The sequence below is a fragment of the Poecilia latipinna genome, unplaced genomic scaffold (assembly GCF_001443285.1).
Source record: "Poecilia latipinna isolate Pla-1442-1.1 unplaced genomic scaffold, P_latipinna-1.0 Scaffold358, whole genome shotgun sequence".
NCBI lineage: Eukaryota > Metazoa > Chordata > Actinopteri > Cyprinodontiformes > Poeciliidae > Poecilia > Poecilia latipinna.
In genome coordinates this window covers 344,851-372,814 of record NW_015112974.1, presented here as the reverse complement: position 1 = coordinate 372,814, position 27,964 = coordinate 344,851, and the positions used below count along the sequence as shown (strand labels likewise).

The window sequence follows — 27,964 nt, the reverse complement described above, 5'->3', positions numbered from 1 at the left end:
AGCATGTTAAACTGGTTAGCATCTAGACTTTCAGTTTTCAGTCTGCTCTGCTGTAATGAGGCATAGTGGTAAAAATCATCAATTCAGGCAAATTCAGCAATTTCATCAAATTAGCAAACAAGTCAAACAGCAAAATAAAACACTGAAAAACTCAAACAGCAACATTTCATGTCCAGATCAAAAGAAATTTAAATACTCAATAACATTGATGAATTTGGAAACGGAACTGAACCATTTCTGAAACTTCTGAGCTCCAGAAAACCACAGAGAGGAAACAGAAGAGATGAACCTGCAGAGAAATGACTGATCTACCGAAACGACTCCAGCAGCTCATCAGGCTGGTTCACTCAGCAGCTCTTCATGATCAGCTCAGATTCTTTGATGTTTTGTTTGTGATTGTTCACATCCAATCAGAAGAGTCTGATTAGAAGTGGAGTCAAATCAGGACTCAGGGCTGTGGTGCGTTCAGACTGCCTTCATCAGCCCATAATTACAACTCTCAGCCATTGTTCATATCCAGGTTCACCGTCTGGATTCTTCTGTTCCAGAGTTATGAGGCACGTTTGACACCAACCATGTAAAAGTTGGATAAATGTGACATGACCATTCAGACTGCAGATGCTTTGAAAACGATCAGATATGATTTAGTTCTGGAAGTGAATTCAGATTTCTGGGAGGTGAAATGATTTCATGATTCAGCGAAAAGAAAGAGAAAGAGTCCAGAACCGGCGCTGACATAAAGCAACACAAAGTCACGTGAATAAATCTGAATATGGATGTTTCTCATTTACCAAAAAGCTTTTTCATGATCAGATCTCAGTAGACTATTATATACTTTATTAGTAAAAATCAAAGGTATTTAAGTCCGTTGGTGAGTTTATGAGGTGCACCAGGGATGAGGTGTGAGGGTTGGAGGACCTCCATCTGGTTATTCTGGTTATTCTGGTTTTCCTGACCTTCACTCATTGCCAGTTTATTCTAACTGGACCCAGTCAGTGCTGGTAAACTCTGTATGATCTAGATTCACTCTGACTTCCTGTCTGGATTCAGTCTGACTTCCTGTCTGGATTCACTCTGACTTCCTGTCTGGATTCAGTCTGACTTCCTGCATTTAGCTTTGTGATCCAGTCTGCGTTTCTGTGCAGGTTCCTCTGCTCTGCTTCTCTTCTCATTGGGAGTTTCAATCCTTCACGCTGGTTCTGGTTCCTGATGTTCAGGACTGATTTATTTCATGTTTTCACCTCAGAGGCGGTTTCAGCGTCGTGTCAGCAGGTTTCAGTCGAAGCGTCCACACACACTGACCTGTCTCTGGTTCTCAGTCTCGAGTCTGAGGCGAGCTTCGATGCAGCGCCGCGTCTCGAGGAAGGCCTGGCGCTGGGCCCGGTCGGACAGGTAGCTGATGAAGATGCCAGCGGTGTTCATGCACATGAAGAGCACGGCCTGAGCCGCCACCTGAAACACAGGAAGTCACGTTAAAGACGCGTCTGCCATGTTATCATCGTACAGGACGGAGCGACAAACACCAGGACTGTTAAGGCCATCCCGTCCCATTCAGCCACTCATCGTTCAGCCACTCATCATTATTCAGCCACTCATCATTCAACCACTCATCATTCAGCCACTCAGCTCAGGTAATTCATTCATTCATTAATTTGATTCAGGTGTGTTGTAGCGCTCAGCGTTTCCTTTGCTGTTCTCTGATTGGCTGTGCGGTCGGAGGTATGAGCTGAGCAAGCAGGAAGTAATCGCCGCCATTTTTCAAATTCATAGCAACAGCAGAGAAGCAGCGGAGCCCTTAAAGTGACCAGAGGATGTGAAGCTACGTCCACCTAGCAGTGAAATCCGACCTGAATCTTTTTCACAGCCATTCTAATCTTTTCAGCCCAAAAAATCAGATTTGTTCCACTTCCAGATGTGGAACAAAATAATATCCGTCATTCTGCAGTATGAAGAGAATCACTTAGAGTTCATCCAGGTTGTATCGTAGCTGCTGAATCTTCTGTATTTAGCATATTTAGGCTGCGTTCACACTGCAGCCTGAAGTGACCCAACTCCGATTTTTTTGGCGTAATGCGACCTGTATCCGATCTTTTCATGGCAGTGTGAACAGCACAGGTCGGATTCTTTTTCGAATGTGACCCATATCCGATATGTATCCGATTCAAATGCGACCAAACGTCCAGGTCGCATTCATCCGAACTGAACGTCACTGATTCCCAACAAATCTCAGTATTCTGCGTCCTGATACGCGCAAGCGGGAAGAAAAACAACAACCATGATGGATTATATGAGGATTAAGTTGTTAATATGCTGCTGCGGTTGGACAACAACTTCAAATATGTAAGCTAAGCTCCACCGTTAGCCTCCATGTTTACTTCCGCAAACACTGAGCACTTCTTCTTTATATGGCGGTTGGCAGAACACTGAGAACGCTGATGCTATGGCGCCCTCTACTGCGCATGCGGGACACTTTCAGGTCGTTTGCCTGTTCAGACTGCAGAACGCATACAGGTAGCATTTACCTGCAGTGTGAATCGGAATTGGGTCACTTCAGACTGCAGTGTGAACGCAGCCCTGTTCGGCAGCGCTCCGTCAGACATTCTGTCAGGTGGACAGGACTCATCACTCTGACGTCCTGCTAACTGTCAGCTCTGGTTTTACTCCACAACGACTCATCTGTCCGACTTCCTGCAGCTAAATCTGAATTATTCAGAGACTCATGATGTGATTCTGTTCTGGGAGCAGGAGCAGAAGCTCGGGCCGGTTCTGTGGTTCAACAGTTGGCTTCAGGTGGAGAGAGAGATCCCCATTGCAGTTTAGACCTGAACGCGTGTCCGTTGGGCCAACAGGTGGTAATAAAACGCCAGCGGCCAGCCGAGCCGCGTCGGGAATGCGGCCTGAAAGCAGATCTGACCTCAGGAAGAACAAGCAGGTCAGAGGAGAAAGGAGCGTTCCAACTAATGCTGTTTTATGATTTGTGTTTAGTTAAACCTTCTTGTTGACTGAGGGTGATGGAAATGAATCTAATAGAGCAGCAGAAGTGGAACAATATGTCGCTGAATCAAAGGATGTGAAACTTGTTTTCTTATGTAAATAAGAAGTGAGATGTGACTGTCAGATTCCTCTGAAGGAAACGCGTGTGTCACATTTAAATAAAACACAGAGTGAGTCAGAAAGCAAGGCCGCACGCCTCGCTGCTTTGAAACATGATGGAGGGCTTTCATCTGAGCGCGCTCAGTGAGGAGCAGCCTCCAGAGGGAGGCGAGATGATGCAACGCCCTGCAACAGGAGGGACTTCCTGCCTGCCGCAGCTTCACATGATGCAAACCTTAGAGCAGGTGAGTTGGCGCTTCAGTCACACACCGCGGCGCTCAGATGACCTGCAGCACCGAAACGCCTCACCCTGAGGAACAACGTCCCTGTTCAGGGGAGAGGGGAAGGAGTCAGGGACGCGTCTGAACAGGTCCAGAGCATCTGCCCTCCGTTTGTTTCTATAAAAGGATTGTTTTTATTTTTCTGCACGAAGCGCAGGAACCCAGGAGGAAACGTGTGGACCAATCAGGGTTCTGATGGGGCTGCTGGTGGTTCTGATGGGGCTGCTGGTGGTTCTGATGGGGCTGCTGGTGGTTCTGATGGGGCTGCTGGTGCTGTAAGAAGGTTCAGAACTGGACCACATATCTGTTATTTCTTTCTGCTCCAATGAGCTAAAATAGTTTTTTAGTGCCAGAAAAGTAAAAATAACTTTTATCAATTAGTGCAAAGCGAATTGAGTTGTGAACGGGGTGAAAGCTGTGATGGATGCTCCAACCACCAACACAGAGTTATTGTTTCATAGTTTACATTATTAGTTACAGATAATACTATGCATAAAATATTTTCTAATGGCTGCACACATTAGTTATGTGTTTTCCAGGCACAAAGTGCCTTTTTATAACACAATCAAGGAACTATGTTACCTTCAGTTGTAAAAATGCTATATACCAAATATGACTTAAAAGAAATTTGACTATGTAATTTAATAATTAAAATAATCATTTAATTGAAATTGGGCCTCTGCCTCTTTAAAAGCTCCTGCTCTTCCTGAATCTCCGCCACCAGGAAGTCATCCCAACGTGGCTCCTCTATTAACCCTTTAATGTTTTTACCAGCGATGCTCTAAGTAGCAGCTCCTATAACGAGCTCAGCAGTTCCACCAGCTGTTTGCTAATTGCTGCTGGCTAGTCTGAAGGAGCTGAGAGGCTGAAGTCATGGGGGAGGAGCTGCGCCTCAAAGGCGGGGCTACGTCCACCCAGGCATTTTGCACAGCTGAATGGTTGCCATGGAGATTAAAGGATTTCTAAAACATGCATGTAATAATCAAGGCAAAATATAAGACAAGCTACAACATCATAAACAAGTTATCTGAGTTTAATCACCTTGAATATGAGAGGAGGATTTTATTTATCCCATCAAAATCAATCTGCTAACGGTGAGATTCCAGGCTGGGTGTTTCCTACATGAGGCTGATTAGCATGAATCAGATCAAAGTGATGTTGATCAAACAGGGTTTCGTTGCTCCCCTGCTGGCGCTCTCTGATTTTATTTTCTGTTTTTTTCCAGGAAGGAGAAAGTGCTTTTGGACTGGAGGCAGAATGGTGTCACAGCAGATAAAAACCTCAAACAGACAGTCGTGTCCTCCATCAGAGAGCGAGGAGCTCTCCAGTGTTTTCCTCTGCAGTCAAACCGCCGCACTAAGAGCACATTTGGAGTGGGAAAAATGGAGCATGAAGAGGGATTTTCTGATTTCTGCTGCTCTCAACAGCATGATGATGCTTCACGGAGCGCGGGTTGACATTTTATTACCGGCTTTTCCCGCAGCTGGTTGCAGCGCAGCACACAAACATACCTGCTGGACACAAACATCCAGAAACACCGACTGAGACCCGATCAGCAGCACAGCGGTAAATATGAAAATACCACGTTAATAACAGAGTGTGGTGTTTTCACTACACAAACAAAACAAACTAGAAATCTTCAGTTCACATCAGACACATTTCATGTCGTCTTTTAATTAATGACCTTCCTTTAGTATAATTAATTAAACCTCTTTATCCCTATCGCTGTTACATACGACATCATCTCCTATTTAAATGTAAATAGTTCAGTCCAAAGGTTATTGGTTGAACCAATCAGCAAACATCATCTCCTTGGATTCTGATTGGTCAGCCTGTAATTCTGAACATCTGATTGGTTCAACTTTATTTCGTTTGTATCAGAAATTCCAGACTTTTGACTGACAAAGTCAAAAAATCCCATGATAATCAATTTTTACCCATCAGTTATTAAAATGATATCAATTATATATTTAATTGCATTTAATATTCATTTAGTTTAATTAATATTCAACAAGCTGAACAGAGAATAGGTGTAACTTTTTCTCTGCATTGACAAAAACCCCTGGCTGTGAACCCAACAAATAAACAATAAAATCAAATGATTCACCTGCAGCGGCCTAAAGCCTCAACTTCCTCCTGAAATGCACTGAAATGTTCACCTGCTTGTGATTAAATCTCAAAGTTTTGATTTTACTCAGTTATCACACTGGATACAGGACTTACAAGCAACTTCAGCCAAAGTTTTGAAATCAGGGAACATTTTTTCAGTTGAAGTAATCAGAAGTCAGTAAAACTCTCTGAAGGAGGAGATTCCTGATCCTGCAACAAATCACTTCATGGGGAGAAAATCCCAGAAATTAACAAATGTGGTTAATGCAGGATTTCTGCAGCTTTCATAAACTCAAATCTAAGGATTTTTAAGACCTTTCTAAGACCATTATGAATGAAATTTAAGACCTGTCTGATGACAGAAATGTACAAAAGAAAACTGCATAAAGCTACAAAAGTGAGCCAACTGTTGATAAATTTACACTGATCCATGACAGACAGAAAAAGCTAGCTAGCTAGTGAGGGTCTATTAGCAGCTAGCTAGCCTCAATGGAACAGAACAGAATGAAGATGTCCGAGTGCAACTCAGATGTTTGCCTGGCAAAAGTCCAGCGAGGAAAAACCAATTAAATATGTCATTAACATATTTAAGGCCAACTTACATTTTTTAATGGATGTAAATCACTTTAAGGCTTTACTTTTAGATACGTGAACTTAAGACTTTTTTGAAAGATAAATATAGTTTTTCATTTAAAACTTTTCATTTAGTGTTTTTTATGCTTATTCCCTTGTTTTCTATCATTTTTCTTGATATAGGTAGTTATTTAGAAATGATTGTTATAGAAACTAAGTTATTCATGATTTGCACATATATTCTATATTCATCAAAATAAAGTACCAATCAGTTGTATTTTAACTTTGAAAATGACGTCACCAAACGAATAAAGCTGCTATATTCTGTCCCGCAGTGTGCCGCTAAGCGAGCCTGGTTTGAATTGAAAGCAGCAGCATAATAATTACTATTATTAACCCTTGCTAATTATTTTCCATGCAGCTGTTGACAAGCCTCTTCCTGGCTTAGCGCCTTTAATGAGGCCTTGTTAAAAACATTCACATCACTGGCATTTCCCCTAATGAGCGCACCGGCGGTCTCCATGCTGATGCCCTTTATGGCCAACCGCCGCTGATCTTTTCCAAAACATCACGGATGCCGCCACAGCTGCCGCAGCTTAGAGGCTTTCATTTCTGTCGCCGTGGGAGGAGCACAGGCCTTCAGGGGATGAGGGGGGCCTCAGAAATTAAGTCAGCGCTGACGGCGTCCAGGGAGCCACAACGACACAGTAGCACACCGTAATGCAGCGCTCCGGGCTCAGGGGAAGATGGCCGCCTGTGAAAGGAAAAACCCAGCAGGAAAACCCAGGAGGAGCATCGTCATCCTCCATGGCTGCATGCAGACGCAGCTGCACGCTGCTGCAGCAGCATCTGCAGCTGCTTTGCACTGGACATGAAGTCAGACCGAAAGCCTCTCAGAGCAATGGTTGCACTTCTTCTTCTTTGGTTTCCAGATTCATAGTTCCTGAGGTTTTAGGGTTAGGGTAAGGGTTGCCGTTAAGGCAACATAAAGCACAAGAGTGACTTCACATAAGGTAGCACAGCATTTCCCCTCCCACACCTGTTGCTGCGGCTCAATGCTGCAGCACCATTCTGTCGGTTCCTGATTGGGAAAAAGCGGCTGTGGTTTGGAAATGAAAGCAGATCCACCATCACTCTTCTTAAAGAGTAACTAACTGAGTGAGAAGGTTTTATTCCTGAAGGGGAGAATAAACGCTAACCGTATCGCTGTAAACAGGAAAATTCAGCTGCATTAGCTGCTTTCAACCCAAAGGGGGCAGCCCTGAGGCAGTTTTGAGACAAATAATTCACAATTAAACTTTAGATGAAAATGTCACAATTTGTTCATAAAAATAATTAAAATTTTTATATGCAGGAAATGATTTGGGGTTTAGTTACTGTTTTAAAACTAGGATTTAAAGAGGTCAGTGGTTAACACTGTTGCCTTGTGGAAACAAAGTAAATCTACCACTTCAGTCTGAGAGGACTTCTAGTGTTTTTAGTAACAAATAAAATGTTTTTTTCATGTAAATTTCTGACTTTTACTGTCAGAGAACGTCCCTCCATTAATCGTCTAAACCCGCTCATCCCTGCAGCTCCAAACTAGTTGTTGAACATGGGAGGAAGTTGGAGTACCAGGAGAGATCCAATGCATGAACAGGGAGAACAGAAAGACCTCAGGCTGGGATTTGAACCCTGGACCTTCCTGCTACAAGGCAGCAGAGTTACCATCATCTGACTCTCAGAAAAACTTTGTGGTAATTTAGTACATTTATGCCTTTAACCATGAAAGATTATTTATCTTCTTTATTTTCAACTTTCGGCAACAGAGAATATCCAATGTTTTTCTCATAAATATGAGAAATTAATCCAGAAATTTCCTCCACGTTCAGATTATTTGTTATTGTGTCATAATGATTTAAAGGTGTGAAGTCACACCTGCAGGATAATGAGATCAAGAATCAGAGATCTGGTGTGAAACAGCCGCTGGGTGTGTTCAGTAAATATTTCATCTCTATCAGTGACCCTTCTGCTCGGCGGCTGTCCTCATGTTTTATGGATGAACTCCGGAGGAAGAGGCCGAGGCCGCCGGCTGAAGCTGCGGTTAGAGTCTGATTACAGCTCTATAGAAACATGTGAGGCCGGGAGGAGCAGGAAGCCTCTGCGCTGCCAAACGGAGGATTTGTTCTGGGCTCGGAGCAGCAGAGGACAGGGACTGATTAACTGGACCTCAGCGGACCGGGCCACTGCTGGAACCCAACATGACGACAGTAACTCATCACCTGGGATGTTTGCAGACACTTTGAAGTGGCTGAAGCTCATCGAGTTGTTTGCTGTCTTCAGTTTTTACTTGTTGGTTTTTGTTTTCCATCCCGACCCGGTCCGCCTCTGAACGGTCCAGTGACATACAGAACCAGCGGGCTGCTGCCAGGACGAGCTTTACACAGCATCGGGTTTCAGTAATTAGCGGCGTTAAAACAAAATGTTCCAGCAGCCAGAAACACACAGAGCATCAGATCACTTCCTGTTATCAGCCCGATTAACGCTCGTTAGTCTCACATCCCATCCTCAGCAAAAAACAAAAAAAACTTTAATTAGTGAGCAGAAGACGTGACAAACATTCAATAATCTGCTTTAAAATATCCTGCAGTCCGCTGACAAAGTATTAAAGCCCTTTAAACGTTTTCCATATTATTGAAGAGAGCGCTCCCAGACAATGTATTAGAATAATGGAGGATCTAAATACGTCTTTTTCCGCTATGTGATCGTTAATATTACTAATTAAATACAACCGCGATCAGACTTCAGTGTGAACTCAAACTGCTTTCATCACCCCATTATTATCATTCCAGCCATTTCTACAGTCAGATTTACCGTCTGGCTTCTGATGGTGCAGAATTATGATGCATAATTCTGCATCATAATTCAGAATTATGATGAATTATGATGACGTAAAAGTCGGAAAAATGCGACATGTCGGTATTATTTAGTTCTATATGGGAAGTGGAACAGATCAGATGTTTTCAGGGTGAAAAGATCAGAGTTAGACCAGTTTGACGGATATTCATCACATATTGGATTTAACTTCTGTGTGAATGTGGAACCTGATTTATTCAGTATTATTTCATTTTAAATCTCTGGTACCGATCAGCGATTTTTACGGTATAACCAGAAACCATTTCAGCGCCGTCAGAAACGGAACCAGATCAGAAATCTGTTCTATATGTTTGCTACAGTAATCTGTTCAGAGGAAGAGGAACGGCGTTCCTGACACGGAGCCACTTGGCAGGAGAACCGTCACACTTTTCTCCCCCAGTCTGACAGTTTTCTGCGCGGCAGGACGGCCGCCTGGCTGCGGCTGCAGCTTCAGATCGCCGTCCATCAGAGGTGACATGTTCAGCAATATGTTCTCAATGTGTTGTCAGGAGCAACGCGGTGATTAGCAGACCGGCACGGTGTGATGATGACTGCTGCAGATTAGATCAGATCATAAATCAGACTTACAGAACGTGAACGCAGCGCAGCCAATCGTGGACAACGTTCAAACGCCTCGCTCATTTCAGCCCTGCGTCCCGGTCCGAAACATCACAGGACAGAAATCACACAAATACCTCACCAACAGTAAACGTCATATTCAGCACAAAACAGTCATCATGGCGCCACTATGGTCCTAATTTAATAAAAACACTCAGTTTTACTTCCACAGAATCCCACTTATTCTTAAAAATGTAATTAAAGACCTCTCAGCTAATCAGAAGATGAGAAGTTTTTAATGGGTCAGTTTTATTTTACGTTTTCAACTGGAAAACAGGAAGCTCCAACAGATCCAGATCCAATGAGTCTGGTGGCTGAATCAAGTGTTAGGATGCCTTCCATGCAGAGAGGTGATCACATCCAGCACCTATAGACATTTATGAAAGAATGGGTCTCCTGAGCCCAGCAGAACACTAGCGGTGAATTAAATTTGACAATCCCGCCCAACATCAGCGTTGAACCTCACAGATGCTCGGCTAAAACAACGATCAGATGTTCCCATGAACACATGCTAACAGTCTGCAGAACGCCGGCTAACGGAGTTATGAAAGTAAATATCTCAGCACTTCTGGTGATGCAGCCAACATGTTGGAGCTGTTTTATAGTTAGTAACTGCTCAGTCTTCAGCTGAGTGTGCACTGCAAAAACACAAAATCTGACCAAGTATTTGCAAATATCTTGAAATAAGACAAGATATCTTGAAATAAGACAAAACTAACTTGCAAGTAACTTTTTATCAAGAAATAGGAGCTTGTTTTATTAAATCACTTCTTAATGCTAGTTACAGTACCAGATTATCTTTCTCATAAGTTACAAATCTGTCAATGAAACTAGTACTTTTTATCAATATTCAAGAATAACTTTAAAAACTTCTATATCTTGCTAAGAAGTTACTTGTAAGTTAGTTTTGTCCTATTTTAGATGTACTAAGATGTAAGTAGGAGAAACTAGTCCAAACTTCTTGGTAAGATTTAGTGTTTTTAAGTGCAGCTCAGCCTGCATGCTCTCCTACTAATGCTACATCATTGTTATAACTTTATTACTTTTATTCCCGCTGATGCAGAAAGCAGGAATAAAAGGTGAAGTTTGTTTAGCTTTGTGGGTGTGGCTGTAAACACGTTTGATTCATCACGGCGGAGGCGAGCGCAGCCCAAATTTACAGGTTGCAGCGAACGCTCCATTCTTCTCCACTGCAGTAAATCAGCTGCAGCCGCATTTTTCTCCAGCTGATGCATCGACTCTGCTCCAGTAATCCTTCCTCCACGCAGGCTGCGCTGCTCCACCTCGAGAAAGTATCATTTAGCAAGGAAGTATTCATCTGCAGAATGCTTTCAGGGAAACAAAAGAGGCAACATCCAGTTTTACAAATGAGGCGCGAAGCAGAGAGAAGTTAACATTCAGCAGAACAGGAGGAATGTTCACCAGAGCAACACGAGGATCCATCCCGACACAACGGAAGAAAATGAAGACGTCAGTGAAGCTTCTTCCTATTAAACAAAACTGGTGTCAAATGTTTGTGCAGCAAAAATATTATTTTGTGCTGCTGTGATTCTAAAGATATTAACAAATGTTTCCAATCAATCAAATGTTATTTGTATAGCACATTTCAGCAGCAAGGCATTTCAAAGTGCTTTACATTATTAAAATAAAGAAAGAGATTTTGAAAAAACAAAAAACATTAAAACCCGCACCCCTTTTAGAACTTCAGTCAAACGGTCGTTTAACTGAAGTCCTCAGAGGTCATCAGAGGTCAACCAGCCACTGCACAGTTACAATTTCAAACAATCATGGTGTCAATCAACTGTGCTACATTTGTGAAACAAAAGTTTTCACTTGTGTCATTTTATATTGTAACCAGATGTAACCAGAGATCCACCTGCCTTTCTACTAACTAAATAAAACAAAACTGATGTAAATGAATTGTGCTGGTTTGTCAGGTAAACGTGAGCAGAGCAGATGATTGACATCAAATTTGTTTGTTTTTTTAAGTGGGAGAGACTAGTTGACCTTTGATGACTTCTAAATATATCTGGAAACATTTATTACTATCCTTAACGTAATAGCAGCACAAACATTTTAAACGTTTGACACCAAATTTGTTTAACTTCACTCAGATCTGTAGAGATCTGCTGTTTCTGGTCAAAAATCAAAAATTAAATCCTCTGTTAGTGGAAAATGAGTCTCAGTGTTCTGTTCCCACTAAAATACACACACACGCACACACACACACTCTCTAAAAGTGTTTCCATTTAAGTTTTGCGAAACACATCGATTTCGATCCGGTTGAAAAATCAACTCAACTCAGTGCAAAATTTTTCCTAAAGAACATGAGTTTTTTTTCTAAATTGCCATGTTTCCATTAATCAAATTCATTTTCATAATTTCAGTTAATGGTTAATGGAAAGCATGAAGGCCCCACTGTGTGACAGATAATAGAAGATGGAGGGAAACCCAGGCGTATAAAGGGAGAGTTACTGTAAAGGTTTGATGCTGTCAAGCTTCTGCAGAGTGACAAATGAAACCTTTAAAGTTTCTGGAATCAGTCAGCGTTTGCCTGTTGTTGCATAATTAGAGGACAGACCGACACTTTCTGCAGACAGTTTTATCCTGAGCAGGCTGCTCGCTAATCTGAGTCTCATAATTTAGACACTGACACAAAACAGAGCCACAACTAAATGCAAAATGTTCCTTAAAGCAGGATCTGGAGTTAACCATGAAGCTTCACATCTTCATCTACAAACTGCAGATCTGAAACTGTTTCTGTGCCTCTTCTCTCCATCCCTTCGTATGTTTCCTTTACTTCCTGATTTGCTGGTTTGATCTCAACAACATTTGGCGTAAAGCCGAGCCGATCTGCAGAGAGAACAGGAGAACAGGCAGTGATGCTCTGCAGAAACCTTCCAGCTGCCTCTCCGGTTGGTTCCAATACTGGGACACCAAGCTGCTGCAAATCACCACCATTACCTTTTCAAATGGAAATAATTCATAACCATTCTTTAACAACGAAGGGAAATGTGTTTAGCTAGTCACCACAGATCATCGGGTCACTTCTGATGAAGAGCTTGGATGAGAGCAGACTTCCACTGGACCTCTGTGATGTTTTCCAGAGCTGATGGTTTTGCTGCTGCCGCGATGCGATCACATGTGACAGATAGTCGTTGCTGTGCAACAGCAGGGTGCCAACCTGCGCTCAGCCCCAGGACAGCCTGCTGTGAGCATGGTCATGTCACTGCCATGCAAAAAAACAAAACGCTGCGATCAGCGCCGAGCGCGGCAGAATCCGCTCACCCAGTCAGGACTCCGTCTGATCTGGTTTCTGTCCTGTTCTGACTGTAAATGTAGCGTTGTTCTACGTCTGGAGACATTTATTTGGGCTTGTTGGAACCTCTGTAGCTCTTTAATGAACAACAGATTGTATTTTAGCTGAAACAACGTAGCGCTGAATAAATCTGGTTCTCCTCATTCTCAGCTTAATCTGATGGACTAGACGCCTCTGAGTGAACATTTTCACCCGGCTGTGCCAAACACAAACACCATTCTCTTATTTCTCTGTATACCTGCTGTTGTTTTGCACTATTTTAAACAGATAACCGCGATCCAACATTAATCTCGTTAAACGGTGACCCGAGCTGCTGGCCGTCGGCCCTGCTCTCTGGATAGATTACTGCTTGGAGGTAATCCCGTCTGAAAATCGTTCTTAGTGTGAAGAGCGAGCTGGAAATCGCCCCCACTCTGAGCTTAAAAGCTCTCAATATGTTCTCAGGTTTAACCAGGGCGAATGTTGCACATCAGACTCATATTTCACACAGTATTTGGGGATAAGTGAAGAGGAAAGTCGTGTCCTAAGGAACGGACACGACTTGTTTTATTGTCTGGCATGTTTGTCAGACAATACTCCAGTGAATAAAAGGGGTTTTAAAAGCTTAGCAAACATCAAACAAAGCTGGAAATCCAAGTTATCTTGTGAATATACTAGTTTATAATCACAGACAAATCATAATTTAGATGACAATGGGCAAATAAAAAAGTAAAAGTTGTATTACTGAAAATCTCCTTCCCTAAAGAGAAAGAAATCTAAGATGGCCCCTTAAATTTATGCATAATTAGCAACAGCGAGCTTTATTTGAGAAAAAATATTTCAGATGTAAAAACAATACAGTAAAAATATTGTAAACTGTTGCATGTTCATAAATAAAAGAAAATATTCTCACAACGACGTTGCCATGTTGTTCACACTGCAATGCAACCTGGGTAGATGGTGTATGCTAGGTGGTACAGCGCTAGCGCTGTCCAGCCAAGCCAGTAAGTTCTGCATCGTTCAGCCGCTTCAGTTTGAACCAGAACGGGCTGAAGGGAAATGAAGATGAAACGGATGAAGAGGAGTGACTCAGCTGAAGAACACGGTATTTGTGCTGCTGCTACCTGAAAATGCTAACATGGAGAGCATGTGCTGCAGAAAGCTCCAGTTTCCATCTGAAGCTGTTTACGGTTAGCATCAGATCAAAACATTTACTCAGATATACCAGAATGAAAACTCTAACTTTACGCACCCATCTATTATCTTTCAGTTTGGTATTTTGTGTTAGTTCCTGCTGCTGGTCATAGCTTCTGCTGCTGGTGTTAGCTTATGCTAATGGTGCTAGCTCTAGCTACTATAGTAAACAGCCATGTTGTTTTGCTTTGACAGATGTCTAAAGTATAAAACCTCCTGAAACTTTGAGGCGGTTTGTCTCAATCCAGACGTTTTGTGTTCTGCCCTCTTTGACCTCCATGACCTTTCATGTTTTTAGACTGGAGTCCGTTATAACCTGCCCATATCATCAGACTGTGCAGGTGGAAACATGATGATAATGGAGATATACAATTTTGAAGTGATTTTGAGTTTTGTGAATTTGTTATATCTGGATTCTCTGGTTTTCTACACGGCTAAAATTAAAAACGCTGCAACCCTCCTGCAGACAGAGGAACTGTTTGTGTCACATGAAGCCACAGAGAGTCTAACTTGGTCTGCTCACCAATACATGATGCTGAACATGTCAGCGAAGTCATAAACCAGCCATGTGTCATCCTCAATCTGTTTCTGCTCGTTAGCAGGCTTGTTGACCTTTGCAGAGCAGCCAGGTGAGGACCACAGGTCCAACCAATGAGCCGGAGCTAATCGATACGCCTCGTCCTTCAGCCTTCAGCCACAGCCAGTCACTTTTAATGCCTGATTCATCCTGTGGGGGAAACATGCAATCAGCTGTTTCTGGACATTTTGTGTCCATTGAGTGATGGACGTGTGTCAACTGAACAATAAAAGTCAAAAAAAGGTCAAAGCAGACCAATCACAACCTAAAAACCTCAACTCAGACAGCTTTATTAATCCCAATGGGAAACTCAGTTGTAGCCTACCAGTCCACACATTCGCTTCCAACCAAAACTATTGATTAAACATAAACACAGCATAAGCACCAAACACAAGAACCAACTTAAAAACAAAACAAAAAAGGCTCACCATAAATGGAGCATTAAAATTTGCTGCAGTCCTGAATGCGTCGTGAAAGCGTTGAAGTGCTGACGCTCTGCCTGCATCAGATGCATCAGGGGAAAAACTTAAACAAGTTTGCCCAGTTCATGTCCAGCAGCTCTTATTGGAGAATGTATGTGTGTCCTGCTCACCGGCAGAGACACAATGAGCTGTAATTAGGTTCTGTCAGCAGTTCAGTTCAGTGAGGAAGACGTCACGGCTTTCATTGAGATGAATGTGTTTCTGGCCGACTGATAATAGACGAAGAGGACTGCTGAGTCAACATTCAGGAAGAAAATGAGAATGACTTCCAGGTAACTTTCTCCGGAGGTCGGTCGACGGCGCTGAGCGCACTGGAGGGAAGCTGGAGTGTTTAAATTCACATTCAAGTTCCAACAAAAGCTCTGAAAGGAAGAACAAGTCAAGAACATCCTCCTGATTCCCTCCAGCTTCAGGACTGACGGCGCTGCAGAGAGGTGATTTATCTGGTCCATACGCTCCTCTGGCACTCAAAGTCCACAAAAAGCTTTAAGAGCCCAGAAGAGAGGAGGAAATGAGGTGCTGCGAGGGCTCCTTTTCATCACCTTTACAACCCGGCCGCTGGGCCGTAAATCCTCCAGGCAGACCATTTCGTTTGGTCTCAGAGGTCAAGGTCACGGGACGGACCAGGTGACAAACGGTGAGGTCTAGCGCCTCGCTGCAGTTCAGCAGAACACATTAAGACATCATTTGGTCGGTTTGCAGAGCCTACAGAAAGCTGCCGGTGCCTCCATCACACCAAATGTTCCTGATATATAAATCTAACTCATGGTGAGAAGCAATTAAAGTTTTAAATCAAGTTAATTGCAATCTGTCATTTATTAATCACATTTAATTGAAAACCAAACAAAATAAACATCATTCTCAATTCAAAACCCCTTTTTTGCTGCTAAATTTCTCAATAGACATAACAGCTAAAAAACAAAAGTTTTACAGTTTTTAATCTGTTATTTAAATCACTAAACCTATTAAACCTAATCTAGTCATTCAGCTTTCCAGAGTTTCATGGAGCTTCTTTAAAAATGTGGACTGCAGACGCTGACATTAGCATTATATGCTACTTAGCACTGAGATGCTACTTTATGCTAGCATAGCTTCGCTGATAGGCTAACTGCTTTTAGCACAACTTGAACACAACAATAGTCTTTTCCAATCAGACCGTTTAGAAACAGAAATGAACTCCCATCAGGCCGAGAGAAGCTGCTTAGTCATCCATCACTGCTGTAGCTTGTTTGTCAGATTTATGAGAGTAACAGGAACACAAAGCAAAGGTTTATATGTAATTACTTAATCACAACTAATGAGTCAGAGCTCTGGCCCTAATTATAACTTATTTAAACTGAATTCATTGTCGTCAAGAATGGATGTTGAAGTTGGGCTCTGTCTGGTTCACCATGCAGGCTGGAATCAGGGCTGTTGGGTTTACATACAGAACCACTAGGACAGTATTCCAGGTTTCATCAGGCAGTCAGGACAGCAGCTGCAGAGCCACTGGAGCTCTCATATGTTGTTCTCATATGTTGTTCTCATATGTTGTTCTCACATGTTGTTCTCACATGTTGTTCTCACATGTTGTTCAAAAAGTCACCAACAACAGAAAAACGGCTCTAGATTTGGCAGCAGTCACAAAGTCGATAGAGTGAATGGCATCATGAACTCCTGGATGAACCAGAATGTTGCAGTAGCTAAGTAAAGATTGGTCGCCACTGGTGTTAATGAATAAAGAAGCTTCACCAGACACACAATCAACCAATTGACCTTTGACCTGTAGACCCTGAGAGGAATCAGGCTGTAGAGCAGGAACGGTCTGAACGCTCCAAACTTCTGAAACTTCCTCCACTAAATAAATGCAGCAGAATTAAAAGTTTGCCTTAACTTTGAGGATGGCAGGAACGCAGCATAAGATCGGTGCGTACCAACATGAGGTTCTGGCACAACAGTCCGCAGCGCTTTAATGCCAGATTGTCCTCCACAGTTGCTGCGCCAACAAAGCCCACCAGCCGGCTGCTTCCCCCTCCAGCTGGACGTCTCCGTATCGGCGCTGAAAGCCCCGCCGATGCAGGCATCTCTTACATAATCAGCAAATGATCTGGAAGGAGCTTCAAGTTATTTCTCAGCTCAACAACTCGCCCTGTTCTCACTGAAACTGAGTCTTCTGGAGAAGCTGGGGAGTAATTTCACCAGATATGAAAAGTGTTTACTTCCTGATGTCATTTCCTGTCTTCACCCATGAGATATGTATGAAGACGGTGGACGAATAAAGCTTTCAGACTCTGGTAATTTTTGAAAAGTCTGGGAGGTCGTGGGCAGAAATGTCACTGGGAAACTCGGCCTTTAAAAGCACAGAAACTCTGAGATGTCATTAAATATTAAGAGCGACTGAGTGCAGTGTCTGGTAACAGTGAGATTGTCTGAGATCAACCGCATGAAACGGGTGAGATGGAGGAGGCGGAGGGTGAGGGAGAGGTGAGGAGGAGGAGCTGGAGCTTCCTCCCTCCATCCGTCCCAGAGGAGCAGCTTTCATCGGGCCGAGGCGGCGAGCCGCCGGGCCGGCCGGCCCATGAAACGTCGCCACGCAGGGAAGAGAGCTCAGACATGAACGCAGCCTGGACCGGCACCGGGTCCGCAAAGGTCAACCAGAAACTGTCAAGACCCACAAGGCTGCCGAGTTCCTGAGCAGAACCGAGCAGCAGCTGAGGGACGACCAATAAGAGGTCCAACACACCAAACAGAACCAAATGGACCTGAACCAAACGGACCTGAACCAAATGGACCAGAACCAAACGGACCTCAACCAAATGGACCAGAACCAAACGGACCTCAACCAAATGGACCTGAACCAAACGGGCCAGAACTTCCCTCTTCACCAAATAGAAACAAAAATGGAGTGATGTCAGATTTTAGAGATTGTCAGATTTACCTTTTGTCTTTAGCTTAACGTGCTCAACTTGCATTTGTTTTGGTCGTATTTACCCAGAATGCCCTGCACCATAGTCCACTTCCTGCCTTTGGAGCGGTCTCTGGTTCGCTTGGTGTTCACACTGAAACCGAACCAGAGTTCACTTTAATTGAAAAGGGACCGAGGAGCAAAATTCACTTTTTTGGTGCGAATACACATTAACCCCTTACCCAACCGAACCGGACTTCCCAGACAAATGGGCCGAGTTGGATTAAAGCGGACCGAACAGGGCTGGTGTGAATGCAGCCTAACAGAACTTTTATGCTGAACTCCTGTTGGATTTTGATGAGGCAGTAAAAAGAGTTACAAAAACCATTTCAACCTTATGAGAGCTGAGGTGATGTGAAACATTTTCACTGTTAGTTTGGTCTGGAGCCAAGATGAAACACGACTAAACTCACCGAACGCATAAAGGAACCACAGCAACACATCGTCTCCATGCGGAGATAAAACGGACAGAGCTGCGAGAACTTTTACATTTAGAGTAAATAATTCATTTCCCATCTTCAAACAAGGCTTCCTTGATCAGCTGCGGTTGTTGGTGCAAACAGCTTCAGGAGGAAATCTCTGAAGATGTGAGCCGTGCAGAAAATGTGACGTCTGTTCAAAGCAAACGTCGCTGAACAGGCATTAAAAAAACCCGTTAGAGTGGCTGCAAGAGGCGAACAGGAAACCTGTTTGAATGCTAAAATCTACAACACCCTCCTCTCCTGAGGGCTCGCTGAAGGCAACAAGATTGAAAACACACACAAACACCTACACACACACGCTCACACACACACACGTGTCGTCTCCGTGTCAAATCCACACTTGGCTTTTTTGTGTTATTTTCCCGCCTCTATCTCCTCAGTGCAGCCGGCGCTCCGGTAAGCCCGGTTTGACCTTGAAAGAGGAAACGGGAAGTGCAGCTAATCAATGCGCACACAGCTCAGGGTGTGTGTGAGGAGAATACACACCGTTACTAGCGCCTTCATGATGCTAACGTGTTGTGTTAGCATTCACACCGGATCCTCTTACTGACCAGAACAACCTCATCACTGTTTAACAACAGAGAGGAGAACCACCAAACGAGAAGCTCAGTCAGACAAGGAAGGAGGAGAGAAGTGGAGAACCTGAGAGCAGGCAGTATTAACGAGTGATACGGCTCTCTGCACAGGGCGGCATTCTGCCAGGGAGCGTCAGGAGAACAGACTCCCAGTTCCAGAAACCACACCAAAAAAAAGCTTCATGAAAGCACATGCAGAGTCAGTGAGACTCCACCGGACCAGCACAGAGTAAAGAGTTCCCGGTTCCTTAACCTACAAATTCCAGATTTTTGGAAAAAGACATTAACTCTGTTTGAGTTTAGGATGTTTCAGTCTTCCTGCCACCAGGCGTCCAGCCTGAGTCGTCCTAATCCCACCGCCGCCACTGCATCTGCAGCGCTGCACTGGTCCCACCTGTCCCACTGCAGCCATACCTGCAGCCAGAAGAAGTCGGTCTGGGTGAACAGGTAAACAGGTGAGAGTCTGCAGGTGGGCTGAAGGTAAAGCATCCTCCCCCCTGCAGGGATTACGGCAGGTTAGTGGAGACACAAGCAAAGACGTATCTCGGCACAGCTGGATGCTAATTAATGCTCTCATCAGCCAGCGCTCCCACAGATCACCAACTTATGCAGAACATGACTTTAATTATCGTATCAGCAGGCAGGGGTCTGTCAGCCATGACAAACTCAGCCCTGGAAAGGAGACCTTTACCGACAGACACTCAATTACATGTTTGCAATCATCTTCATTTAACATCTAGGTTAAACTTTCTTCCTGTTCCACTGATTTCTCCTGCTCTGGTAAATTCAGACTTACTGTAAACAAAATAATAATAATGATCACTTAGATTTTTTCCGCACTCTTTGTAATTTTTTTCTACTTTGGTCAACTTTTTCTGACATATGAATTCCTAAAATGTCAAGAGCTGCTGCAAAGTTTCCATCATAAAACTCCAGTGTTTTCCCTGTAAATGTTTAATGTTCAGGCAGAAAGAGGAAAAAGCTTCTCTGCTGCAGTGTTTGGTTTAGTTTGGTTTAGTTTTCAGACGGTCCCACTCAGTCCCAACGCAGACATAGTCAAACTTTTTCTCTCCATTAAGCCGTGATGAAGAGATAATTACAGGTTTTTACTGTTAAATTTCTCCATTAAGGGACTGAAACCTGAGCTCAGATAAACCTGACTTCCAGTAAGTGTCAGAGATTTGACTGTTGCGTGAGCAGTGCAGCACGCAGTTGGCTGCAGCACTTTTGCTGCAGCCTCAGACTGAGGCCGGTGCAGCGCTGCAGCGCTCCCGGCTGCACTGAGCATGCTCAGTGAGTCTTACTGTGGGCGGCATCGTGAGGAACCCAGCAGAACTCTGTCAGGTATTCCTGGAGTTCCCCTGATGCCTCTGAGCTGCGTCAACACAGGAGCTGAAAATAAGTCCTGGCTGCAAACTGACATGTTTTTTTTTACCAGTTCTGCTGCGAATAAAAAGATTACGAATGAATTTATCATATGACTAAGCTAAACTCGCCTGATCTGATGTAAAACTTTATTTGCTTTAAATTCTGCAACAAGGTAAAACTACAAACATGAACGTTCTGTTAATGTTGGCGTCCACATTTACTGGCACCTTAAAATCCCACATAAAGAAGGAACCACTGGCTCTCCTAACACTTTCTCTAAATAAACATAATCAAAGCATTTTAAATTTTAAAGCTGAAAGCTGATCACAGCGTCTGCGACTTTCTATAAGTAAATCTGCAACACAGAAGCCAAGGTGCCGTCACAAGAACCTAACATTACATAGATGTTCTCAACTTTTTTGTCTTTTTTTTTTAAACCAACTGAAAAATGCAATATGGCCACCATTTGAATTTTGGTTTTGGTCATCAAAGAACATTTATTTTTGCACTAATTTTGTCAATATTTATCCCAGATGAAGACTTTTGTTGTCAAATCATACAGAATTTCTCAAGATGGTCATCAATATCTGCCATGGAACATAAATGTTTGCACTAAAATTACCAACCAGATGAATGTGTCTGGTGTCTGATCATAACCTTCATACTTTGAACCACAGAAATCATTATGTATGTTCTTCATCTTGCATTTCCATTTTCTGGTGGACATTTTTCAAAATGGCTGCCATAGATAAGGAGAAAATAGGTTTGGGCTAAAATCGATGGTAGCAACTGCCAGTGTTGAGCACAGAAAACCAGAACGTTAGTTCACTAATTCACTGAACAAGAATCTTTGCGCTAAATTAGCAGAAGCTAACGCCAAACCACTAAACATATAAAAACATTACAGAAGTTATTGCTAAATTACTAAACAGATATAAAAAACCTAGCAGAAGCTAACGCTAACATTAAGACGTCTGTCAGTTTGTCTCACTGGTGTGAAACTCGCAAACAGCAAAGTCCTGTTTTTGATTTTGCCACATATTGTTACTTTAGCGTTTTATAAATATTATGACCAAAGTTGAAAATGTACGAAGTGACAAAGTTCATCCACGTCATTAAAATGGGAAACGTTTTATTACAATAATTGGTTTAAAAGGCTCAAAAATCCCCAAATTCAGTTGGTAAAGGGAAACATGAAAACATGACCTGATGGGTGAGGATACATATGTTTATGTCTTTATACACATTTGGAATATTTTTACTGTAATAATTTGCACTATTAGTCCAAAGGAAACATCCAGGTCTGACTGAAATGTCCTGGACTTTGATGATCTGCGGTCCAGTGAATCCAAACGGTACAATCCTTCCTTATTCTTTGTTTTCTGCTGAATTGCACATTCAACATGTTGCAGCTCAGGTAGAAAGTTTGGTCTCTGTTTTATAAAACAAACAGCTGACCCTCCTACCAGGGTCTGTAAGCCTTTAAGACCCTCTCTATATGAGTTACTGCAGCATCCCAGCATTGATTTTGGTATTCTCAGCTTCGTGGGTCATGTTCTGAGCTGCTTTTGTCTCCGTTTATACTGATGTCTGATCCATCAGGGCTCCAGATTAAATTTAGACCCATTTTGCGACCGCTCCTGGAGAGAGCGCGGTTAATCTCATGAGAGAGAGAGAGAACATTCGGGTCCATGCAGACTGATTTGTTGCAGATTCCTCTCGACAATAAGAGGAGGAATCAGCTGGTGTTATCAAGCTGCAAAAGGCAAAAACCAATTCCACAGCAGACATAACTCCAGCTGAGATATTAGAGGCAGAATGAATGCTGCTGTTATCAGCGTGTCCTGCCGGGGAAGGGGAAGCTGAGGCTTGCATTGGACCAGCTAACAGCTTCTCCAAGAATGCTATCCACTAATTGATCTGCAGAAGATGCCAAACTTACAAAAAATGCAAGCTGAGTCTGTGAGTCAAAGGTGTTAAAAAAGAGCAAAGTTTCTAAAGATGAACAATCAGTGTGGCTGATTGAATCACAGCCGCGCTGGCTGGCACCTCTAGCAGATTTCTCTAGTGAGATTTTCACCTTTAAGAGTGAAAATTTAGAGGCAGAGAATCCAAACCCAGCTGAGAACCAGCCTCCAGTCCTCTGCTGAGCAATCATGACAATCTTTATTCCATTTCAGAACGTCAGGAAGCTCCGTGTTGGTTTCAGTGCTGCTCCGTCAAAACAATCCCACAGCACTGCTTGATGGATGCAAAGAAGAGTTCAATTTATACAAATTCAGGAAATTCCAGCTCTAACAACTAACAGGAGACGCAAACTAGCTTTTAGCATCTAATATTTTTAAGAGAATAATTTATAAAACAGTTTTCAGAACCTTTTCCAATCACTACTGTGGTCCAGTCAAAGTCCAGTGACTTCCAGAAATATTCACACCTCTTAAACTTTTCCACCTTTTGTCAAGTTACAACAACACACCTCAAAGTGTTTGTGGGTATTTTAAGACAGTCCAACACAACGTGGCGCTTAATTTACCGCCAAAGAGATTTCTGTCTACATTTCAGTGGTGGGCTCAGTTAAACTTTAAATCAAGTAATTTTCAGTTTCTGTAATTAATTAATCGGAATTATTTGCATTTTAACTAAAACCCATATATTTCCAAAATGAGAAACAGTTTGCTGCTAATTTATTAAATAAGTAAACATGAATGCAACAACAAAGTTATTTAAAGTTTTTAATCTTATTTAGATGATTAAACCATCAGATTGGAGTAAAGTGTTTTTCTTTCCAGAGTTTCAGGAAGTCCTGATCATTCCTGGAGCTTCTGTACAAATATGGACGCTGATGTTAGCGTTAGCTGCTACCTGTTTAGCCCTGAGATGCTATTTTGGGCTAGCATAGCTTCCGTGCTAGGCTAACTCCTTCTAGCACAACTTTGCACACAACAATACTCTTTTCCAGCATCCAATCAGATCATTTTACGGATTTTAACAGTTAAAATCTGTTTAATTAACTAATCAAAATATGCAGCAAACATGTGCAAAATGAAACCTTTTTACTGCAAAATACTGTGGGAAGAAAAACAGGGTGGTGGCAGCATGATGCTGTGGGGAAGCTGAAGGGAACCTAAGACCTGAGCAGGGTCAGCTTCCAGCAGGATAACGATCCTAAGCATTCATCCAGAATGACCGCAGAGCGGTTCAGATCAAGGCTTACTGTGTCAGAACGGCCTAGTCAAAGTTCAGACTTTAGTTCAGTTGAGAATCTGTGGTGAAATGAAAGTTCACAGACATTCTGCGTTCCAGGAGGCTGGCAGAAACATACTAATGAATACATCGGTTCTACAAAGAAAAGGGCTGAATTTAAACATTTCAGAGATTTCCCTTCATAATTACACCTCCGGTGATTTATCAGCTTAAAAACTAAATAAAAAGGAGAAGGAACGCCTCTGTAAAAGACTGGAGCAGAAAAACTGAAAAAACGGGCGGTTCTGAGTGAAGACAAACCCACTCAGCTTCTGTAAAGCAGCAAATGTTTGTCTGCGTGAGTAAACAGATTTTATCATAAAGCAACAAACTGCAGCTCCGGGTCTGACGCTCCACCATCAGTCCTTCAGCTGCAGCTTGATGCAAATCAAGATTCATTCATTTGCTAATGTGGATCTGTCTCTAGTACATTCTGATCCGATCCTATTTCCAGTGAATACAGTCAATAAAAGGTTTTTAAATTAGATTTAAGCTAATAATGTTGCGAAGTGAGCAGCTGAGCAGAAACATAGTGCTGGCCGGTAGGGGGAGCTACTCCTCTGACACCGGGTGGTGGACAGTTCCCGGTGCTGAAAGCTCAGCAGCCGGAAAAACTGCAGACAAACAAACTGCCACATGTGATTAGGAAAAACAGACCGCAGATTCCCGCTCTGCTCCACGGCCAAATTCAGGAAAATCACAAATGGAAACCAAAGTTTCTGAACCTGAAGCAGCAGCGAATGAAGGGGATGTGACAGGTGAGGCGCTGAGGACTCACCTGGTTGGTGAAGAAGCGCGCGCTCTCCGAGATGAACAGCTGGACCAGGATGTGCAGCCCGGAGGTGAAGAGGCCGGCCAGGATGGCCCAGGTGAGCGGCAGCGGCAGCATGCTGTAGGTGGCGAACAGCGTGAACAGGACGTAGCCCACGCCGTCCCCCAGCAGCCCGTAGCCCAGGCCGGCCGCCAGGATCTGCGTGGCCATGGCCACCCAGGTGACCACGCCGCTGTACTGCAGGTAGCTGTGCGAGGTGGTGTCCTTCCGCACCACCACTAAGGCACAAATGACCACCTCTATGCCGGTGAAGAAGCCCAGCAGCGTGCCCTTGATGGGATCCATGGGGGTGGAGGCCAGGGTGAGGTGCAGCACCAGCAGGGTGAGCTTGGTCACCACGTCCAGGATGTTCATCACCACCACGGACTTCCGCCGCTGGCCCAGGAAGTAGCGCTGGTAGAGCCGCTCCAGATCGCGCGACTTGAAGGCGTTCCGCAGCGTGGGGAAAATCACGCCCCGGTACGTGTAGCCCCAGTTCAGGAAGAAGTCCGAGTTACTGGGCGCGCAGTCGATCTGCAGGAAGCCCAGGTCGCTGCTCGCCCGCTCGGGGAACACTTTGGTCCCGCCGTTATTGTGCCGGTCCCCCACCGAGGTCCGGCCCGCGGACTGCTTCCTCGCGCCCTGGATCGGGTCGAAGGGGTCGTCTTTGGCCCCCCCGCCGCCGCCGCCCTGCTCGTGGATGAAGCGCTGCTCGGTGATGTGCCGCACCGCGTTCTGCCACAGCAGCCGCTTGGGCCGCGCGCTGCCGCCGCCGCCGCTGCCGCTGCTGTTGCCGCTGCTGCTCGGCGTCTTGTTGATAGTGTACAGCTCCTCACTCGCGCTGGAGCAGCGCACCTCCGACAGCTCCATCACCACCTCTCAGCTCCGATCGTCTGTCTCAGTGTCTCCTCTCCTCCTGCTCCTCCGGACTCTCAGTCGGATCAGCGGTTCTGGGGACACGACGTCTTCTCGTGCGCATCGAACCGAGGGCGCGTGCTTTTCTTTCGGGTTGGGGTGGGAACGGCGCGGGGCACAGCGCGGCTGGAGGTCATTGTCAAGACAGCGGATCCCTTACAGAACCTTCCGAACCGATCTCGCCTCTGCCGGACCAGCCATCATGATCCCCGCGTGGGAAAATCACCGCGTGGCGCGTCCGAGCAGCGACCGCAGCTCGAGCCACTGTGACCGGACCGCGGACACCATCAGGGGGTCGCGGCGCCACGCAGAGCCGGGACCGTGGAACAGAAAGGGACTCTGTTTGGTAACGGGTCGGAGGATCCGAGTCCAACCGAACCGGAACCAGAACCAGAGCGGGATTAACACGCTGCAGGAATTCCTAGTTTTCCTTTAAAGATTCCCAAAAGAATCACCAGGCGTGGAGAAAAAAAGAAAAGCAGAACAAGAACTTCATAAAATCCGATTTATGAATCCAGAGGAAATTCGGAACCTCAAACTTGTTGCTGCGCGCGAGCCTCCACCTTCAGGATCCGGCGTGGATCAAAGCTCCATCCCGCGCGCTGGTAACACCTGTCTGACAGCGCGAGGCGAGCAGGCACGCTCCAACCAGTAAATAAATAACGCGTCCGATGCCTCCCCGTTCAGCGCGAGGCGAGGCTGATCTTCCTCCTCCTCCTCTTCCTCCGGTCCCTCCCTGTAAGACCTCCGCGGTGTTTCAGAGCCGCGGCGGCCGCGTGCAGAGGCGCAGAGAGCGGCGGCTGGTCAGCTCCACTCCGCTCGGGTTTGACGTCACCCTCCGTGTGTCTGCGCTCCCTCTCTCCTCCCGCCTAACCCACGGTGTCATCCCACGCGCCTCAGCTCATCCTTTTGTCTGCTAACTCTCTCCTCTCCGCTCCGCTCATCGCGCCTCCTTCTTCCTCTCCGCCGCTTCGCGCCTCCTTCCGTAACTGGGTCACTTTTGGATCAGGCAGCCAGCCTACATTCTGGATCCGTTCCCACGGATTTCCTCGGGATTTTAGCTGAAATGCTGCAAACTTGACTCTACTTACGGCAACCTGGCATAACATTATGACCACTAAAGGGGATCTTCTGTTTTTCCTGATGCGATGTTACAGTTTGAACAGAACAGACAGATTTAGGGTCTGGACTTTGACTAAGCCATTCTAACACACATACATTTGGAATAATATGATGCGTCCCCGACTGTAGATCAATAATGGTACAAATGGAGCTGATGCAGATAAAAACTTTTTAAACGTCTTAAATGGAAATTGTTTGGTATATCACAAACCATTTTTACGTTTATTTATGCTGCACTTTAAGTTTTTTACTTTTAAAACGTCGGCCCAGGAGCAGGGCGGGCCATCGGGAGGTTCGGGAGGTTTCAGGCCGGACCAATCAGCAGTCAGAATCTTTTGTTGTTGTTTGTTTGCTTGTTTTATCCCTTAAAGTTCATCCCAAACATCCACCAACAAACCGCCCTCTGTAGGCTCAGGTATTTCAGAGTAGCAGCTTTTATTCCGCCTTCATGTTTTCCAGTGAACCAGATGAGTTTGGCATGAAGGTCAAAATGTTTTGACTGATCAGAGGAAACTTCTTTCTCTGTTTCTGTCGCCTCCGAACTCTTTATGGTTTTTCTTTAAGCAAAGTGTTTCTTCTTCTTCATTCCTCCAGATTTCTGGAGTCTGTGTTAAATGACCAAATGACACACAGGTTGGCTCTGTTTTGGCCTTTAGGTAACTGCTGGCAGTGGACTTAGTTTCTGGGTGTCTGAAGGATCAGACATCTGATCTCAAACTTCTTTAAATCTGAGCTCGATGTGCTGTTGAAGGCCTACTTCATGCTGCCAGCAGGGATCTCTTGATTTGGAATGAGGAAAAGCAGGTCTGGGTGTAGAGGGTGAAACTGAACCTAAAACGTGTTTAATAAAATTTAATTTATGATTTAATGAGAGGAATTTATCTTTTAAGTAGCTTTTTCCCTTAATAAACGAAATAATGATTTAAAAACTGCTTTTTGTATTTACTTGAGTTATTTTTAAAGTTTATTTGATCTGAAGTATTGAAGGTATTATGGTACATCTCCACCTTTAACTTTTCAGTTTCTGATCTTAGGGATCTGATTGCAATAATCTGAATTTTTCCTAGAAATCACTTGATAAATGGAGGGAAATTATGGAAAATGGAGTATTTCTTACTTCTTAACAAGCAGCATCTGTTTTCTGACTGTAACTTCTGTCCGTCTGCTGAATCCGGCTGTTTCTCAGCGCCATCCAACTCATTTCTCTCTGGCACTTCATGATCTTATTTTTTATTTTTATCCAAAAACAAAAAGGTGCCTGCAGCTTGAAATGTGCCACACATAATCAAACAAACAGAACTTAAGAACAGAAGTTACATAAACAAAAGATTAATATCTGTATAAAGTCAACAGACGGTCGGGTCCAGATTACAGTTCATACATC

At 44.1% G+C, this 27,964-nt stretch overlaps 1 protein-coding gene across 1 annotated transcript in view; it reads right to left on the bottom strand.

The window, feature by feature from the left end:
• The window catches only part of LOC106949718 (adenylate cyclase type 8), a 38,851-nt gene extending 11,413 nt beyond the window's left edge, over positions 1–27,438 (bottom strand). Inside the window, exons 1-2 of the mRNA XM_015036162.1 lie at positions 24,511–27,438; positions 1,303–1,452 (exon numbers count right to left, since the gene is read on the bottom strand). Coding sequence (XP_014891648.1) covers positions 1,303–1,452; positions 24,511–25,413 — 1,053 coding nt within the window. The 5' untranslated portion in view covers positions 25,414–27,438. The remainder of the gene's footprint in view (positions 1–1,302; positions 1,453–24,510) is intronic.
• Between the last annotated feature and the right edge of the window lie 526 nt (positions 27,439–27,964).